Source organism: Rhinoderma darwinii, chromosome 1 (assembly GCF_050947455.1).
Source record: "Rhinoderma darwinii isolate aRhiDar2 chromosome 1, aRhiDar2.hap1, whole genome shotgun sequence".
NCBI lineage: Eukaryota > Metazoa > Chordata > Amphibia > Anura > Rhinodermatidae > Rhinoderma > Rhinoderma darwinii.
Window position 1 is genome coordinate 126039623 of NC_134687.1, and position 21156 is coordinate 126060778.

A 21156-nucleotide genomic window follows, 5' to 3' on the forward strand; every position below is an offset into this window, starting at 1 on the left:
CTGAATATATCGACCAAATTTTACCACAAACATGAAGCCCAATGTGTCATGAGAAAACAGTCTCAGAATCGCTTGGATAGGTTTAAGCATTCCGACCACATAAAGTGAAATATGTCAGATTTGAAAAATGGGCTCTGAGCCTTAATGCCAAAACTAGGCTGCGTCCTTAAGGGGTTAACTAGTCATTAGAATTATATTTAAAGAGGCTCTGTCACCAGATTTTCAAACCCCTATCTCCTATTGCAGCAGATCGGCGCTGCAATGTAGATAACAGTAATGTGTTTTTTTTTCTTTCAAAAACGAGCATTTTTGGCCAAGTTATGACCATTTTTGTATTTATGCAAATGAGCCTTTCTTAAGTACAACTTGGCGTGTTTAAAGTTATGTCCAAGTGGGCGTGTATTGTGTGTGTACATCTGGGCGTTTTTACTTGTTTTACTAGCTGGGCGTTGTGAATAGAAGTGTATGATGCTGACGAATCAGCATCATCCACTTCTCTTCGTTACCACCCAGCTTCTGGCAGTTCAGACACACATCGTGTCCTCGCTCATCCGACGCGATGAAGTTCCTGTGGGAGGAAGTGAGTGACGTCACAGCGTGATCTCGCGAGGACACGCTGTGTGTCTGTGCACTGTCAGAAGCTGGGTGGTAACGAAGAGAAGTGGATGATTCTGATTCGTCAGCATCATACACTTCTATTCACAACGCCCAGCTAGTAAAACAAGTAAAAACGCCCAGATGTACACACACAATACACGGAGATAGGGGTTTGAAAATCTGGTGACAGAAGCCTCTTTAATAAAGATTGGCTGGTCGACCTTCAGACTTGCCATCTATGTGGACAATCTCCTAATATGCAACTCGAACCCGGAGATCAGTTTCACTTGCATACTATGTGAATTTAATTGGTTCCCGACTGCTGGCTGTGTTTTTTACGGCCAGCGGTCAGGGTCTCTGAAGTCTGCCGTATAGATTAATTATGATAAACATTAGTCTCACAAGGCAAATAGGTAAAGTGGCCAGGTGTTTCTTATGTGCGACATAACACCTCCAAAGGTCAAAGAATCTAAACTCCAAAATATCAACATATACACAAAAGAGAACAAGGAGTCATGTACTATTATGATATGAAAATAGAAAATGTTATTTATTAACTTTAACCCCTTAGTGACCAACAATACGCCTTTTTACGTTCGTCACTAAGGGGCCTTAGGCTAGGCTGACGCCTTTTCACGTGAGCCTAGTCTAAGTCCTGCACGGGTCTCCCGTGCAGGCTGGAGCCGGGGCTCAGCTGTCTGATGACAGCTGAACTCCTGCTCCAACGCCCGCGATCGAAGTTTACTTCGATCGCGGCCGATTAACCCGTTAAATGCCGGCGTCAATAGCGACCGCTGCATTTAACTTTGTTTACAAAGGGAGTGAGCTCCCTCTGTCACCCATCTGCGGCCCGCAAATGCAATCGCGGATCTCCGATGGGGTGTCATGGCAGCCGGGGGCTTGATGAAAGCCCCCAGGTCTGCCCTGGACAGATGCCTGTTAGGACGCGCCAGAGGCACGTCCTAACAGATTGCCTGTCAGATTTACACCGTTAAAAAAAAGTACACATATTTGGTATCGCCGCGTTCGTAACAACCCAAACTATAAAAATATAATGTTATTTTTCCCGCACGGTGAACACCGCAAAACAAAATAAATGAAAAACAATACCAGAATTGCTATTATTTGGTCACAACCACTCCCAAAATATAGAATAAATATGATCAAAAAGTTGCATGTACCCCAAAAGTACCAATAAAAACTAACACCCGTCCCGCAAAAAACAAGCCCGTACACAGCTTTTTTGACTGGTATAATAAAAAAGTTACGGCGCTCAGAATATGGTGACAGAGAAAATTAATTATTTTATAGAAAAGTGATTTTATTGTGTGAACGCTGCAAAACATAAAAAAAACTATATACATATGGTATCGCCGTAATCGTACCAACCCGCAGAATAAAGTAAAACTTAATTTATTGCGCGCGGTGAACGCCGTAACAAAAGAAGGAATTTAAAATGCCAAAATCGTTTTTTGGTCACCTTAGCTCTAAAAAAATTTGATAAAAAGTGATCAAGAAGTTGTATGTACCATAAAATGGTACCAATAAAAGCTACAGCTCGTCCCACCAAAAATAAGCCCCTAAACCGCTCAATCGACCAAAAAATAAATACTCCGGAAGTATACCAGAGCATTATAGCAGCGATCTGAAGATCGCACAGTAAAGTCCCCTAGTGGGACTAATAAAAGAAGTAATCAATGTGAAATAAAGATTATTAATAAAAAAGTACAGTAAAAAAATAAATCCATTTTTTTCCATAAAAAGTGGTTTTATTTAGTAAAAGTGTAAAAAAAATGAATAAAAGTACACATATATGGTATCGCCGCGACCGTAATGACTCCATTAATAAAGTTAATATGTAATTTAAACCGCAAGGTGAACATCGTAAAAAAAAAACGCAAAAAACAATGGCGAAATTGCAATTTTTTTTCGTTGCCCCCCAAAAAAGTCATAATAAAAATGAATCAATAAGTCCCATGCACCCCAAAACAGTACCAATCAAAACTACGTTTCTTTAACGGTTTAATTTTTTCCCTATAATAAAAGACTTTTTATAGGAAAAAAAACAACCCTTTTATTTTTACACTTTTATAAAACATTTTTTTACTGTTTTTATTTTTACTTTTTACACTTAATTTTTTTTTACCTCTAGCACTGATCGCTGCTAGAATACATTACACTACCTAGGTAGTGTAATGTATTCCAACTGTCAGTGTGACGTCACAGTCACTCTGACAGTTGGTCTACGAGGACCAGCCAGATGCTGGTCCTCATAGGTTTCCATACATGGCAGACCCCAGAGGCCGTTGTCTGGCCTCCGGATGCCATCACAAGCATTAGCAACCCCCACAATTATGGGGGCTGCCGATGTGCTACAAACCCCCTAAATGCGGCGATTGTAATCGATCGCTGCATTTAAGGGGTTAATTGCCGAAATCAGCGACGATGAGCCTCTGATCGGCAACACTGGAGTGGTAGCTGTCGGAGACAGCTGACCTCCCAGTTCCCGATGCACACCTTGTCGCCGACAGTGTGCATCGGGAACGACACAGTGACTTCTTGTCACTCTGACAGGAAGCCTATCAGGACCAGCCTTGCTAACTATCGGCAAACCCCGCGATTTCAGGGTGGGGTCTGGCGATATGCTAGGATCCCCTAAAACGTGGCGATCGCAACCGATTGCTGCATTTAAGGGGTTAATTGCCGAAATCAGCGGCAAAGGACCACTGGCTGGCAAGAGTAGAGTGTCAGCTGTCGGTGACAACTGACCTCCCGGTTCCCGGTGCACACTGTCGCCGACAGTGTGCATCGGAAACAACTCAGTAAGTATACGTCCTCATGCGGGAAGTAACCTCCCGCGACGACGAATAGTTACTGACTCGTTCGGGTAGGAGTTAATACACTTAAGTAAACAATGTAAAAATACAGAGGATCCAAACTGGATTTGACTGTATAAGAGCCACTAAAAAAAGGGATAGGTCACCAAACGATAACCTAGCTAGTACAACAAGATCACACACTGTTGAAGATCAAATATTCATTTGTGCAATAGATCTACAGTATAATAATGTGTAGCTAAACGTTTGACAAACTTCTGACATGTCATAGTGACATGTCAGAAGTTTGGATTGGTGGGGGTCCGAGCACTGAGACCCCCACCAATCGCTAGAACGAAGCAACTGAAGCGCTCCTGCGAGAGCTCAGCCGCTTTGTGTCTGTTCGGCTTTTTCCGGAAAGCCGATGTATCGGAGTATGGGCTCATAGACTTTCTATTGAATCCGTACACCGATACATTCATTTCCGGAAAAAGCCGAACAGACACGACGAGGCTGAACGCTCACATGAGCGCTTCAGCAGCTTCGTTCTAGCGATTAGTGGGGGTCTCAGTGCTCGGACCCTCACCAATCCAAACTTTTGACATGTCACTATGACATGTCAGAAGTTTGTCAAATGTTTAGCTACACCTTAAACGATACCCTATATGGGACATGTGGATAGCCTGATAAATGTTATAAATGAGAACTATGGTTCATGCTATTATAGAATATATATAATGCAGAGTTGTAAATGGCATATCCACAGAAGGAAGAGGTATGCGTTGATGTGTGCAACACACAGTTACATCTAGATGGAAAAAATTGAAATGCCTGCATACCCTCTGCTATGGCAGGGCAGTTACAAAGCTCCTTCCCCTTCAAATGGGTCTACCGGGCTATAACATACCTTGGTATGTTGATCCCCCCCCTCTGAACTTCACTCTCTTACTGGAACTAATCAAAAAGGATGTGTCAGCATGGAATAAACGTCATATATGTAGAGGAAAACAAGTCCCAGCACCATGCACGGACTCCTTGAGGTCTCAGCTGTATTGGTAGGTCACAGCGTGTGCTCTGTGGTATATACAGATGTAGCCATATTTATCTTGACTTTTAACGTATTAAAGAGGCTCTGTCACCAGATTCTGAAATCCCTATCTCCTATTGCATGTGATCGGCGCTGCAATGTAGATAACAGTAACGTTTTTTTTTTTTTTTTAAAACGTTCATTTTTGGCCAAGTTATGAGCTATTTTATATATATATGCAAATGAGGTTTGAAATGGACAACTGGGCGTGTTTTTTTCGTTATGTCCAACTGGGCGTGTTTTTTTCGTTATGTCCAACTGCGCGTGTATTGTGTTTTTAACTGGGCGTATTTACGTGTATGACGCTGACCAATCAGTGACCAGTCAGCATCATACACTCATCTCCATTCATTTACACAGCAGCGATGTGCAGCCACATACACAGAGATTAACGTTACTGCAGTGTCCTGATAATGAATACACATGATCATCCAGCCTGGACGTCATGTGTATTCATTATCAGGACACTTCTGACTCTTTTCTGTGAGATTTGCAGCAAGGGAAACGAAATCTCATTAACCTCCGAAATCTCACGAGATTTCGTTTCCCGTGCTAGAAATCTCAAAGAAAAGATTCAGAAGTGTCAGGATTCTGAATACACATGACGTCCAGGCTGGATGATCATGTGTATTCATTATCAGGACACTGCAGTAACGTTAATCTCTGTTTATGTGGCTGCACATCGCTGCTGTGTAAATGAATGGAGATGAGTGTATGATGCTGACTGGTCACTGATTGGTCAGCGTCATACACGTAAACACGCCCAGTTAAAAACACAATACACGCCCAGTTGGACATAACGAAAAAAAAACGCCCAGTTGTCCATTTCAAACCTCATTTGCATATATATAAAATAGCTCATAACTTGGCCAAAAATGAACATTTAAAAAAAAACAAACGTTACTGTTATCTACATTGCAGCGCCGATCCCATGCAATAGGAGATAGGGATTTCAGAATCTGGTGACAGAGCCTCTTTAAATAAAGTGTCAGGAATCTTAAACTTGACTTTTTCAATGACACTTCCATGGCTTTTGTTGTGTGAGATCACGCTGCAGCAAGTTATCAGAGTCAAGATAAACTTAACTACATCCGTAGGAGCAGATCCTTTAAATGTATTGTGAGGAGCAAAATTACACGGCACTCACCATCTAGCAAAAAAAGTTCTTCTTTATTGGCATGAAGCAGTAATGGGATATGGAAAATAGCCTACGGCTGTTTTGCGCGTACCCATGCTTTGTCAAGGCCTCCACAGGCCTATACCACTCTCGTGGTTTGAGAGAATTCATTGCTTGAAAATGAACGTTTTACAACGGATCCTCTACCGTTTGTAGGCACTCTCTGTTTCCATTTCAAAATCTTACTTTCAAAACTGCCTGTTAATTGGCTGGGCCTAGACCTAGGCTACAGATGTAGCCAAGTTTATCTTGACTGATAACATGCTGCAGCGTGATATCACACAATAAAAGCCATTGAAAAACCATTGAAAAAGTAAAGATAAAGTTTCTTGTCACTGTATTGAATGCGTTAAAAGTCAAGATAAAGATGGCTACATCTGTATGTTATTTACACCTCATCAGATCTAAGATCTCTCGGACATCCTCACACACTAAAGGGCTTCCGCATTGTTTTACGTGCTAAACTGGTTTCATCATGGGAGAGATAAGCGATGGTTGAGGCTGGAGAGAGAAGACCTTCATTGCGACCAGACCGATCTGCTCGGATCCGAGGTCCGCTATGGCAAAACAACCTAATAGACTGCCTGTCAGGTTTACACTGACCGGCAGTAATTCTTTGGTACTGAAAACGTATTATACCAAAGCATTATATAATCGATCAGATGATCGCATTTAGTCCTCTAGTGGGACTAAAAGTATTATTGAAGAAAGTGAAATAAAGTTTATTTAAATAAACAAATAAAAGTGCACAGTAAAAAACACAAAAAAAACAACAATGTTTTCTATAAAAAAAAAACAGGTTTTATTTAGTAAAAGTGTAAAAAGAAAATACAGTTTTATGGTATCGTTGTGATCGTTACGACCTGAACAATTTAACATGTTATTTAAACCACAGGGGGAGTGCCATACGTTTACATCACAAAAAAAACCGACAGAATTAGTAAAGTTATAGCTCTTGGAATGCAGCGATGAAAATACAAACAATTTGAAAAACAGTTATTTTTTTTTGTGTAAAAATAGTAAAACATAAAACAAAACCTTTACATATTTGGTATCGCCCAAGGCCCTACACACATCTGCGTTGGAGGCTCCATTAGGGACCTCCCTCGCAGATCCGGTCAAAATTACCGGCGACAATAGTGCAGCATGCTGCGTTATTGTCACCGGTAAAATCATGGACACCGATGGAAAGCCAACAGAACACATTAAAGTCAATGGGTTCCGTTGGCCGCCGGTGGTGTCCGTTGTGCAACGGAACCGTTGCTTACGTTATTCCCTTGTTCTGCTCCGATGACGGAGCAGAAAAACGGAACACACCGAAGGTGTGACCATAACCTTAATCGTAACAACCCATAGAATAAAGGTAACACATTATTTAAGCCACACGGTAAAAAACCTACATTTAAAATGCAAAAAACAATGGCGCAACTGCATTTAATTTCTTCCATCTTCTCCCAGAAATAGTTGATAAAAGTAAATCAATATGTTATATGTAGCCCAAAATGATGGCATTAAAAAATACAACTTATCCCGCATAACCTAGCCCTCATGTGGCTATGTCGACGGAAAATGAAAAAAGTTATTGCTCTCTGAATGCAACGGAAAAATAAAAAAATTCCTGCAGGCCAGAGCGACAAAATAGGCCTGGAACTTAAGGGGTTAATCTGTTTTGACACATACCTTATGTGGCGTCCATGGCCGCGGACCGTAGGGATTACTCACCCCCGGCGGCCGCAGCCATGGAACTGTGAGCGCTGGCCCGCATCTCCTCCCCAGGAGATGCCAGCGCTCACTTTCGCTCCGGTCTGCAGTGTCCCTTAGGGTGGGCGCTCACGCTCGTGTCTGGCCTTAAAGGGCCAGCATGCGCACATGGGAATTATCACTAATTAGCCCATGATCACCGTGGACTATAAGAAGGGCCCTGCCCCTTTGCTCATTGCCCGAGCATTGTTGTGTTTTCCTATGTTAGTCTTGCAAATGGTCCCTTAGTGTTAATCTGTTCCCATTGTTTCCTGTGCCGCGCTACCTGTGCCCTGTATCCCGTGCTATTTGTTCCTGTGCCTTAAACCTGTTGGAGTCGTGTTGTGCCACCGGTTCCGCCTTCTGTGTTACACCACGTCTGGTGTCAAGGTCCCATCTGTGCCTAGCCGTTGCTACTGTCTGAACCACTACAGATTACCCTTGTGCTTAGACTATTTATATATTGACTTGGTACTCTGTTGGTCAGCTGCTATCCCGCTACGGCGGTACGGCCCAGTGGGTCCACATACACACAGATCGTGACACCTTATGTATTCAATAAAATTGATTGAACATATAAAGCTTGTGTTAAACCTTATATGCACATAAACCACCCTGTTGTGTAGCCTATGCAAGGTTGTACCAGGTGTACATTGTAGACGGAACATTTTATTTAGCTACGTTTGTGCTCTGTTTGTAGGAGCATGCTCCAACATACCGAAACTACACCAAATGTGCTTATATACAAGTGTGCTGGTTTTGCACTTGTGGCACACATCTGGTATATATTTTCATTATTTTTGACAACAAAGTATATTTTATAAATGTGCTTCATATTTTTGGTTGGCATTGTAGAAATGTATATAAAATGAGGAAGAAAAAAAAAAGCACACATTTTATGATGTGTAGATTCACCTTTCATGACGTTATTAGGAATTGTAAAAACAATAATTTCCCAATATACCTCTATTATTAGAATCTCTCATTAAAAACAGAACAGTTCCGACAATAGAGAAATGAACAAGCAAAGAAATCTAATTTCCTCCAGCTTCCTTGTGGCCCATCAGCGGACAAAAGCTGTTTTACCGTAGTCTATTCTGCTATTATATTCTGCTGACTGATATGCTGGGCTGTTTAGGAGAACTTGAATTCCTCACCGCTTACTTGCTTTATTATCAGAGTGTGCCTTGTATAGAGAACCTAATTTATAAATATATTGTGTATGGATTCGTTTTAAGTGTTTGTCAAGTGTAGTATGTATGTTTTTATTGAATCATATTTAAACCAATTTAAAAGAATATAGAGTACCGTATTTTTTAGACTATAATGCACAGTTTTTATCTTAGACTCTGCATACCTCCCAACTTTCAAATATCAGAAAAAGGGACAACCAATGCGGCGCGAAGCAGCACCCAATCCCCGCCCATACATGCCCGATTCAGCCCACACAGTATCATGCTCCTATAGTGCCACCCGCACAGTATATTACCAAATAGCTGCGCCCACAAAGTATAATGCCCTCTAGCTGCCACCATACAGTATAATGCCCCATAGCTGCAATGATACAGTATAATGCCCTCTAGCCGCCACCATACAGTATAATGCCCCCATAGCTGCAACCATACAGTATACTGCCTCATAGATGCACCTATACTGTATAAAGCTAACACAGATGCCCCCATGCAGTATAATGCCCACACAAATCCCCCCATACAGCATAATGCCCCCATAGCTGCCCATACAGTATAATGCCCCCTTAGCTGCTCCTAGTGTCAGTGCCCTTGTAGATAGTGACACAGTGCCCATGTAGATATTGCCCATGTACATAGCGCCACAGTGTCCCCTGTAGATAGTGCCCCAGTGTCCATGTAGATAGTGAAACACCCCCCTTGGAGCTAGCGCCACCCCCCCTGTAGATAGCTCCATTGGGACTCCCTCTAGGAGCGAAATCCCCAGCCAGAGCATAGGCCGGGGATTCCGCTACTAGAGGGAAGCCCCGATGTCACTGTCCATATATGGACAGTGACGTCAGTGGCTGCTCCTTGAGCGGAATCTCCGTTGCCGACTCTGGCTGGTAATTCCGCACCAGGAGGAGCCCCTGACATCACTATCCATTTATGGACAGTGACCTCTAGGGGTTTCCTCTATGAGCGGAATCCCTGGCCAGATCATCAGCAACGGGGTTTCCGCACAAGAAGTAGCCACTAATTCTGAAGCAGGGAACCATCTGTTCCCTGCTTGAGAATTAGTTCAGAGCGGAGGAGCAGAGAAAGCTCCTCCGCTCAGCGAGGACTCCCCGTGCACAGCTCTACTTTAAAGAGGCTCTGTCACCAGATTTTGCAACCCCTATCTGCTATTGCAGCAGATAGGCGCTGCAATGTAGATTACAGTAACGTTTTTATTTTTAAAAAACGAGCATTTTTGGCCAAGTTATGACCATTTTTGTAGTTATGCAAATGAGGCTTGCAAAAGTCCAAGTGGGTGTGTTTAAAAGTAAAAGTCCAAGTGGGCGTGTATTATGTGCGTACATCGGGGCGTTTTTAATACTTTTACTAGCTGGGCGTTCTGATGAGAAGTATCATCCACTTCTCTTCAGAACGCCCAGCTTCTGGCAGTGCAGACACAGAGCGTGTTCTCGAGAGATCACGCTGTGTCGTCACTCACAGGTCCTGCATCGTGTCAGACGAGCGAGGACACCGGCACCAGAGGCTTCAGTTGATTCTGCAGCAGCATCGGCATTTGCAGGTAAGTCGATGTAGCTACTTACCTGCAAACGCTGATGCTGCTGCAGAATCAACTGTAGCCTCTGGTGCCGGTGTCCTCGCTCGTCTGACACGATGCAGGACCTGTGAGTGACGACACAGCGTGATCTCTCGAGAACACGGCTGTGTCTGCACTGCCAGAAGCTGGGCGTTCTGAAGAGAAGTGGATGATACTTCTCATCAGAATGCCCAGCTAGTAAAAGTATTAAAAACGCCCCGATGTACGCACATAATACACGCCCACTTGGACTTTTACTTTTAAACACACCCACTTGGACTTTTGCAGGCCTCATTTGCATAACTACAAAAATGGTCATAACTTGGCCAAAAATGCTCGTTTTTTAAAAATAAAAACGTTACTGTAATCTACATTGCAGCGCCTATCTGCTGCAATAGCAGATAGGGGTTGCAAAATCTGGTGACAGAGCCTCTTTAAGTACTGTGCTCGAGGAAGCCCTTGACAGTACTGTCCAGTGACGTCAGTGGCTACTCCTTGAGTGGAATCCCCGGCCAGAGTCGGCAAGGGGGTTTCCGCTCAAGGAGTAGCCACTGACGTCACTGTCCATATATGGACAGTACTGTCAAGAGCTTCCCTGAGCACAGCGCTTAATGTAGCGCTGTGCACAGGGAGTCCTCGGCGAGCGGAGGAGCTCCCTCTGCTTCTCCGCTCTGTACTAATTCTGAAGCAGGGAGCTGATGGTTCCCTGCTTCAGAATTAGGTTGACAGCGGGACATACCCCCGGCTGCCCGGGACAGCGGGACACTGCCCGGAATCTGGGACTGTCCCGCTGAATCCGGCATGGTTGGAAGGTATGGAGCTGTGCTTTAATCTTCTGCTGCATCTTATATCCTGAAGGCTTCAAAGTTCTTTGCAGGGCAGTGTAATGGAAGCTGCATGTACTGTGCTGTGCTGTGTGTAAAGAATCTCTGGGTTATCAGCTCACTGAACAGTCACATCTTACACACAGAATTCTGTCATCTCACTGTTCAGTGAGCAGATAACACAGACATTAGTACACACAGCACAGTAAATCTATGCAGATACTGATCTGCAAGGACCTTCTAGCCATTCCCCCTCATATGAACGAGCAGCAAGAAGAGCAGATTCATCACTATTAACCCCTGCCTCTCCACACCTCTGATGTCTGGTGAGTTCAGGGGAGGGTGAGAGCACTAAAGCTGCCAATATCTTGTATTTCTGTGGTTGACATTGTTATGGGGCACTGTGGCTGGCATCATGGGGTACTTTGGCATTGTATTGAGGCATTGTAGCTGGCATTGTTATGGGGCACTGACTGGCATTGTATTGAAGCACTGTGGCTGGCATTGTATTGGGGCACTGGGGCTGGCATTGTATGGGGCACTGTGGCTGGCATTGTATTGGGGGCACTGTGGTACTGTATACCTTATTGTCTCAATATTACCCAGGAAATGTACAGTTAAATTTAAAACCTTTTTTTTCTCCTCTTTTATGCTACAATTTATGGGTGCGTCTTATGGTCCAGTGCGTCCTATAGTCCAAAAAATATGGTATATAAATATATTAAAAACGTACAACGCCATGTTCATAAAGGTGTGTGTATAATCCGCCCTCCTTTAGTGTTAACTATACAGAATCTACACATTTTTCTAGGTCAAAAAGATAAGTAGAACCCTGAGCTACCAATCCCATATTGCCAAGGAGAAGAGAGTGGTCTCAATATATATGTCCCCCATGGTAATTCACTATATACTAGGTTGTTATGGATTTGTACAATATGGATGAGTATTTTTTAAATATATACGCTTTTTCGATATTTTGTATAAATATAAATTGTATGTTAATTCAGTGTGAGAAAGGTTCAGATGTGAATCGAAACGTCGCTCACTTTTTGGTGATTAAAACAACTTCTCTCCATTTACCTTGAAGTCCTGGTGCTGTTACTTATTCTACAAGTTCTTTCTTTCTCTCTCTCTCTCTTTCTCTCTCTCCCCCCTCCCTTTCTCTCTCTCCCCCCTCTCTCTCTCCCCCTCTCTCTCTCCCCCTCTCTCTCTCCCCCTCTCTCTCTCTCCCCCTCTCCCTCTCTCCCCCTCTCTATCTCTCCCCCTCTCTCTCTCCCTCTCTCTCTCCCCCTCTCTCCCTCTCTCTCTCCCCCTCTCTCCCTCCCCCTCTCCCTCTCTCCCTCCCCCTCTCCCTCTCTCTCCCCCTCTCCCTCTCTCTCCCCCTCTCCCTCTCTCTCCCCCTCTCCCTCTCTCTCCCCCTCTCCCTCTCTCTCCCCCTCTCCCTCTCTCTCCCCCTCTCTCTTCCTCTCTCTCTCCCTCTCTCCCTCTCTCTATCTTTCTCTCTCTCTCCAAAAAATAGGCAGCACACCGTAGTTTAAAATGCAAAAATCAAGGGTACTTTATTGCCCCATGTGCGACGTTTCAGCTCTGTCCACTAGAGCCTTTCTCAAGCCTTCATTAAGGCTCTAGAGGACAGAGCTGAAACGTTGCACATGGGGCAATAAAGTACCCTCGATTTTTGCACTTTAAACTACGGTGTGCTGCCTATTTTTTTGGATTGCTGTATAGTTGGGACCTTGGTCTGTTCCCTAACGCTTGCACCCAGATTCGACCGGTGCAGCTGGATTTTCTGCTTTGCTATCTATCTATCTATCTATCTATCTATCTATCTATCTATCTATCTATCTATCTATCTATCTATCATCTATCCTTCTAGATATATGTGTAATAGACAGTTCTGTGGTCATGGGTACTTATTCTGTGCAGCACATTGGACCAGCCCATGATACAGATAGGAGATATCAAGAGTGTGTCCAATCATTGAGTAAGCTGGGCACGCTCTCAAGATAGAGAGAAAAGTATTTTATGGAGGGCAAATGGTTTGTTTTTTAGGGAAAAAACGAAGACTCTATCAAAATCATTGTATTTTATTGACATATGTTGGGACAAATTTATGACTGCATTTCCCTCTTTGAGAAATCGGTCTCAACATTTCTCCATTTTTTTCTATGCTAGGAACTGTGGAGTAGAGATGCAACTTTTTTTTTTATCATTTGTGTCTTTTTTAAGAGTTTCATAAACGTGTGTAAGTCCAGGTCAAGCAGTAAGCCAGGCCCTCTTTTCACTCCACTTTTACTAACATGCAAATGGCTCTAAATGTTGTCACAAATGGTTAATAAATATGTCACACAACAGATTAAACACTATTTTGGAGTAAAATGCACCAAAATAAAAACTTCAATAACATGGACAAATGTCGAGTTTAGCTTCATGCAGTTTGTAATGATATAGGGCAGTTTTATAATGGGCATGCTGGAGCTGTGGATGAGTCAATCTACTTTCAAGTGTCTGGAGATCATATTAGGAAACCAGATATAATGATCTTACATTGCCATTAGCATAATAGAGCGGTATCTTCATAACATGGATAGAAACAAACTTTGTATATATTCTAAACTCCTGTAATGTAGAGCTCAGTATACACAATTCACAAAATAAAGATAGAAGCGATACTGTCATAAAGACATAACCGCCCATGTACAGGGAGATGAAATTCTGTGTATGACTAATTAGCCTATTGTTCTGTTTGTTTTACAACCTCTAAGCGTAAGTTTCTTTGGTAAAACTGTTATTCTGTTCTATGAAAACTTCAAAACTGTAGGAAGAAAAAATTATTAATGAAGATAAATTTGAGCCAATGAATCAAGACTTTACTGTACAGTTCTCACTTTTGTAACCGTGCAGAAATTAGGCTGTACATGCAGTCAATAATAGAAAGAAAATTCCTAAAGAGGCCTAAGCACCACTAGTGACTCAACCCTACTCTAACAGGCCATTAAAAACATTGTTTATTAATGTCATCCTTCAAACTATGACGGGTCAAGCAATAAAGTGATTTAAAGTGTAACTAAACTTTTAGAAAACTTTTGGCATGTCATAGTGACATGTCAGAAGTTTTGATCAGTGGGGGTTTGATCACTGAAACCCCCACCGATTGCTAAAACTAAGCTGCAGAATCACTTGAGTGAGTGTTGTGCCGCTTATTTTGTGATTTGCTTTCGACGGAAAGCAGAGCGAGGGGTGTATGGGCGCAATAGAAAGTCTATAAACCCATACACTGCTTGCTCAGATTTTCGAGGAAAGCCAATCAGAAACGAAGTGGCACAGCACTCACTCGAGCGCTTCTGCCCATTCGTTTGAGTGATCGGTGGGGGTCTCAGTTCTCAAAACACCACTGGTCAAAACTTCTGACATGTCGCTGTGACATGTCAAACGTTTTATAAAAGTTTAGTTAGACTTTAAAAGCAAACTTAGCCAAGTGTCTTTTGCTGATTGATGTATAGTGATTTTGTGGCTCTAGTCAGCGTTTCTATTACTGTGTGAGAACATATATAGAACTGAGCAGTGAGAGCAATGAGACTATGAAACTCTCTGCCAGAAGAAGTTGTCATTAAAAGAGTGTAAAAGGGGCCTCGATTCTATTCTTGCAAGCAATAGTGCTGCAGGTTATGGTTACTAGAATACTGGAGGTGAGGAGTTGATCCAGGGATTTATTCTGTTTTGCCCTCTAAACCTGGTGTAAATACAATAATAAATCAACTCCAACATCTCTTAAACAAGCATTTTTGTGCCTGTCCTGTTGCCGCAAATCCAGGCCTGACCATGGTTCTAATGACGCGAACTAACAGCATCATAGGAATCTATGATGCTGTTTGTTCGGGTCATTAGACCAGTGGCCCGGCTATGATTCGCATCCGTAATAAGGCAGCAAATATGCGTCCATATTGAGTTTGTGTAAAGCCAGCATTAGTCAGTCCTAATTGATTCTCTCGGCTCAGTAGAATCTTGTGAATTGCCAAAAAACGGAGGCTTTATGCAGTTATTTCTAAGACGCCAATATACATTATGTATGATCCATGCTGAGGTATTATATAACGTTGCCTATTTTTTAGTTGTATTTTGGTTTTGATACATTTATTACATATATTTGCGTGCCATTATTGGAGTAGATATCACATGCCCCGTCTCTGCTCCTCACTGGTTGCTAAGTTTTTCTCTAAATAATTTGATCCTTGTTTTCCCGTAATGTGTAATGTCTAATTCTACTGTCTCACTGAGCATCACTTGAGTGTCAAGTCGATTATAAGTGTAGTATTTAGTTGAGCTGTGTCCTCCTGGCTGAATGTCCCGCATTTCCATACACAGGAATTCTGCTTCACTTTATCTCGGAACGTGTCTTCTGCATGCAGCGTAACATTACTGCTACATTCTCTCTTCGCTTAGATTGAACTTTTGTCTACAGATATATAAATTGTTTTATGATTCTTGTTTTTTAGACCATCAACAGGAGATGTGTAGAAGCAGCTGTGATGACTGGCCTTGCCCTAAACTGCACCATAAACAAGAAGTCCCTGTTTGATCGAAAACACTATTTCTACGCTGACCTACCTGTACGTATCTATTTTCATTCTCTGTAAGCACACATTTAACAGTGTTGAGTTATCGATCTGAGTCATTTAAAAAATAAATTAAAAAAAACACATAAATTTTTCCGCTCAAACAGTACTGAAAAGCAGTCCAAGGTACTTTCGGAGGATACACACTTCCCCAGCCTGTATGCAGTAGATAATCCACAATCCCGCTGGTGTACTCTAGACTCTTTTGAGCCTTTCGGTTCCACAAAAGGAATATCGGTCTCCCGACACTGATTCTCCGGACAGGACAACCTTATCACAAGTATGGAGAAAAGGTATGTAGTGCAACACCTTTGGGATAGATTTTATTCCACCCTTGTTTATTCCATACTTACAGGGTACAAAAAAGTTTCAGACGTACCAAATAGTAAAAACACATGCAGCACGCCAAACATTCTAGCCTGACCCTGGGTTTCGCACTTCCGGCTTTTTCTGGGGCATGTGAGGCGTGTACATTTACTGAGATTAAATAGCTGCCAACATTCAACAGTATAAAAGTTAATTTTTTTTAGAAAAACACAAATGAAATGCATTCAATACTCAAAATATACAATAAAAATGCATCTATAGAATGTTTCCTAATATATACAAAACAAATCATGTTTTTTTACAACAACCCATCATCATCTCAACACTCAATTGGACCTTTCCCGATTGTTGCACTGTGGATTTTATTCCACGTAGAATTTTTTATATAAACTACCACCTACCATAAACTCCACTTCACTTTGATGCAAATATTATTGAAATCCCTCCTGAGTATTACGCTTTCCCATTCCCTGGCTACTATCCCCTACATTGTTATATATCTCGAGATATTTTTGTATTTGCCACTTATCTCCATCACCCAATCAGAACTGAGAGCGTCTCGACCAATCAAAGCTGAGACTATCTCAGCCAATCGTGAGACGTGTATATAGTGTCGTCACCCTTTCATTCGAGATGCTCTCAGTTCCGAATTGGTGATGGAGCTAAACAGTGTCCGTTTGAGTGTTGAGATGATGTTTTTTTTGTAAAAAGTATGACTTGTTATGTATATATTAGGAAACATTGTATATATGCATTTTTATTGTATATTTTGAGTATTGGATGTATTTCATTTATGTATTTATTTTTTTTTTTATACTGTTGAATGTTGGCGGCTATTTAATCTCCGTAAATGTACACGCCTCACATGCCCCAGAGGAAGTCGGAAGGGCGAAACCCAGGGTCGGGCAAGAATGTTTGGCCGCATGTGTTTTTACTATTTGATATGTCTGAAACTTTTTTGTATTCGGCAAGTATGGAATAAACAAGCCTGGAATGATATCTATCCCGAAGGTGTTGCACTATATATTTTTTCCCCATACTTAAGATGTAGGTTCTTGTCCTGTCCGGAGTATCTGTGTCGGGAGACCGTTATTCCTTCTGTGGAACTAAAGGGCTCAGAAGAACCGAGAGTACACGAGTGGGATTGTGGATTATCTACTGCATACAGGCTGGGGAAGTGTGTATCCTCCGAAAATACCTTGGACTGCTTTTCAGTACTGTTTGAGCGGTAAAATGTGTGTGATTTTCTAGGTAGCTTGGGTGTTAAGGATTTCACCCTTCTTTTTTACCAGCTCCACTCTGAAACTATTTGAGTTAAAGAGCTGGGGAGTTCAGATATTTTTAAAAAATAAAAAAAGTCTTACAAATCTATAAAACCTGGAGTATGCTGGTGAGAAATAGCACAAGTAATCAATCAGGTGAGGTGCCGATTAAACCGTTTATTTTTAATATAGTCACAGAACTGGGTTAATGGCAATTTACACGCTACAATTTTATTACACCATCATATAGCAGTAGCCAACTCCAGAAATTATGAACAGAACATGCATGTTCACACCATTTCAACTATCATACATATAAATTGTTTCACAAATTATTGAACTAATCATACAGTACACTAGTCGGAGGCTGAATGTTCCATAAATAATGACAATTCTTTCAAAAATAATAATTTTTACAGATCAGTTTTCACCAATGATAGGTGATATTTTTAATGTTGATCTTTTTGTGCATTTATACTGGGCAAATATTGTAAATTACTATTATTGTTTCAATTATTGTGTTATCTTCAAATGTTGACAGAATGTCATATGTCTGTAAACCAGTATTTGCTGAAAATGGAGGAGTCTGTGATTGTAAAGAATGAGCAATAGTACTGTTACATGAAATATCAGTAATTAGTAATGAAGGTTTCTGACGAATTTGATGGTTACTTGATTAAAAACTAGACTAGAAACTTGGCGCACTAATATTTAAACGTCGTAATATGGTAGCCCACAGATCATCTGATAAATCAATTATGTGTTTTATGTACGTTAAACATAGACGACAATTTCCAACCTTACCTCTTGTTGTTTTTTATATTTCATTCATCACGCTGTTCCTCATGTTTTAAAGTTCTGAAATAATTCTACTGTTTCAAAACCTTTTTAAAGGGTATAATGAAAAGACGGTACATGTAGTCTTTGCTCTAAGATTAAAATGCATTCTTTGATGCATGAACTCTGATCGGAAGAGAATGACGTGTCTCTTCTCTAGAACATGAAGGCACTTCATGCTTGACTTTTTTACCTCTAATCCTTTCTATCTAGTGATTCGTATATGATATCAACTGCATTAGATGAGAAATATCCCTGAAGTGAAAATAAATTTTTCTGTTACTATATTAGGTATTACTATCCTAATCTGCCTTTTGGAAATTCTATTGAGCTAATCCAATTTGTTTTATTTTTTTGTAACTTAAATGAACATTAAATATAAAAAAATGCAAGAAAAAAAATATATCCCAGCAAGTCTTCTCTTTTGATCCTATTTTGTCTAATATTGCAATTAAAATAAAAATAACACATTCTATATGTGTTTTAGGAGATCAGCCATGTCCCCCTCCTTCTCCTCACAATCCTGTGTCTGGCTGTAAGACAATTGGCTGCAGCAGGAGCCCCCTCCATCTGCCCTGTCTGCAGTAGGACAAAGGCCCACCCCTTCTGCTAAGCTCCACTCCCTCAGCTGTGAAAATGGAAAAGATTAGTAGGATATTAACCCCATTAGTTCTCGGCAGGATGTTTACAAGACTGTTCCAGGAACATACAAAAAATCTTGCAGACTGACAAACAATGTGAGCAACTTTTTCTCCTGTTTACTGTTATCATTCTTTTCTAGATTTAGTGTTATTTCAAAGTGTACTGCCTGCCTGTTAGTGGATATCTCTTGGTTTATTAGATATAGATGTCGGACCTCATTGAGTCCATTTTGCACACTCTGCAGGAGCCAAATCTTTAGCACTCGTCTTCAGTTTGGACATTTGAGCTGTGCTGCTTCAGATTTATTGCTAAGTTAAAGTGTAGCTAAATGTTTGACAAACTTCTGACACGTCATAGTAATCATCATAGACCAATCGCTAGAACGTAGCAGCTGAAGCGCTCGCGCGAGCGCTCAGCCGCTTCGTGTCTGTTCGTATTTTTCCGGAAATAAGTGTATCGGTGTACGGACTCAATAGAAAGTCTATGAGCCCGTACTCCCATATATCGGCTTTCCGGAAAAAGCCGAACAGACACGAATTGGCTGACTGCTCACACGAGCGCTTCAGCTGCTTCGTTCTAGCGATTGGTGGGGGTCTTAGTGCTCGGAATCCCACCAATCCAAACTTCTGACATGTCACTATGTCATGTCAGAAGTTTGTCAAATGTTTAGCTTCACTTTAAGATCCCTATAGTTAGTGTTTTCTATCTGAAGGTCTGGTTGCAATATCTAATAAACAAAGAGGAATCCCTAATTCATTTTTTCTCTTTAAATGGATGGTATACTTTAATTGGAGGGATTTGTGAAATACCTACATTAATGACTACATAGGAACAGTTATTGTGCCAAAGTCTGAGCCAAAAGTAAAACTAACATTCCCAGTTGGGTTCTCCAGGGGTTGGCCAAACGTAATCCATCATTTTGCACTTCATCAGGATGAATGATGAGAACTGGTAACAGCTTACTATATTGAGAGATGTCCTTTTCAGCTGAATGCCAGGCATAGTATACAGCCACCCTCCTCTCCACTCAGAGCTGCTAGCACTCGCTAGTTTTTAGCATCTTATAGCTCATATACTCTTGTATAGAATCTGGGTCAGAAGATAACTTTAAACTAAGAATGATCTGCAACAAGTGAGATGTGATCGGGGAAAAAAATTAGCCCGTCAGTGTTGGTTAGAATTCGATGGCTCCAATTATTTTTCCCATTTACATATAGCAATTATTGCTACAAACCAACCTTTTCAGTTAATCATAAAGAAAATCAGTACATGTAAACCCTAGCCTTATACAAATCTAGGCAGATTCCAAATCCAGTCGCCAGCTTTTTCCTTATTCATGACATCATAGTTGTTGGGGATATTAGTATACGCAGCAAAGGGCATCCTAACAGCGATCTATCCTTGTCTAATAATAAGACCACTAAAGTCCCCTGCACAGAGTATTCTCAGTACACAGCAGTTTTACAGAGTTGTAATTGAATAATGCAAGAGTTTTAAAATGTGATTGTTCTGGAATTGAACTTTATCTTGGAGCTGAAATAATACATCAGTTTAACAGTGTCATTGTTCTGGATTTTAACTTATCCTGGAGATTAAATAATACATTAAATTATTAATCCATATTCATTTTACTGCGTTACAATGTCCTAGAAAAAGTCTATGTCCGTCAAAAGTCATATTTCGAATTTGCGTAACATTTTACCAAGAGAGACAGGCGAGCCTAGATTAATTATTTTATGTTCAACACTATTGCCCAGCTTCTTCTTTATAGGACTTGACATGACACAAAAACACATAATAGACAAATATGTTAATTCATCCACAAACTTTGTTTTTAGCTGTTGGCTAAAAACCTTATAGGGGAACAAATGGGCAAAGTGTCTTAATAGATGGAGTGAGATAAAGTAGCTAGCAAACACTTCTGGCACCAGTTATCTCCCGTAGAATCAAAGGATCAGATGGGTTACAATCTAGCCCACATGACCTTTACTTCCCACAATGGGATCCGTTGAAAAATATGCAATGTGTATGGGCGGTTTCCCACTCAAATCTGGTCAGTTTGGAATCTAATGGGAAATGTATGTTTTGCCTGGACTCCTGGTGCCTTAACCCTCTTCTCAACAGCAATTTTTAAATTTCCCACCACTTTCTTTTAGATCAACTGGCTAACGTAGTTGTAATCTGGCTGCAGCGGATCATGTCATATGACACACTTTATACTCTGTCTTGTGTGTAATGCACACACTACAGCGACTGCAGCGCAGAATGCAAATGTGGGCACATGAGTCCTCTAGGCACCTCTTACTGGCTGAGGTAGATTACATGATGGATCCATATGGCTGCTCAGATTGTTTTAAAACAGAATACTAAATACTAAAATAAAAAACTGTACATGGTGATGGATTCTTTTTAAGATTCCTTTATATAACAGACACTCAACCATTGGGTTAGGCTTCATCTAAAAGCCTTGA

General features: G+C 41.2%; 1 protein-coding gene across 3 annotated transcripts in view; it reads left to right on the top strand.

Annotated features, from left to right (window-relative positions):
• GATB (glutamyl-tRNA amidotransferase subunit B) overlaps positions 1–21156 on the top strand; it is a 227245-nt gene that overhangs the window by 38823 nt on the left and 167266 nt on the right. For all 3 annotated transcript variants that reach the window (XR_012880567.1, XM_075849687.1, XM_075849688.1), the window contains exon 3: positions 15498–15611. Coding sequence is in view for 2 of the 3 variants with exons in the window: in XM_075849687.1 (XP_075705802.1) it covers positions 15498–15611 (114 nt within the window). In the remaining variant the exon portion in view is untranslated. The remainder of the gene's footprint in view (positions 1–15497; positions 15612–21156) is intronic.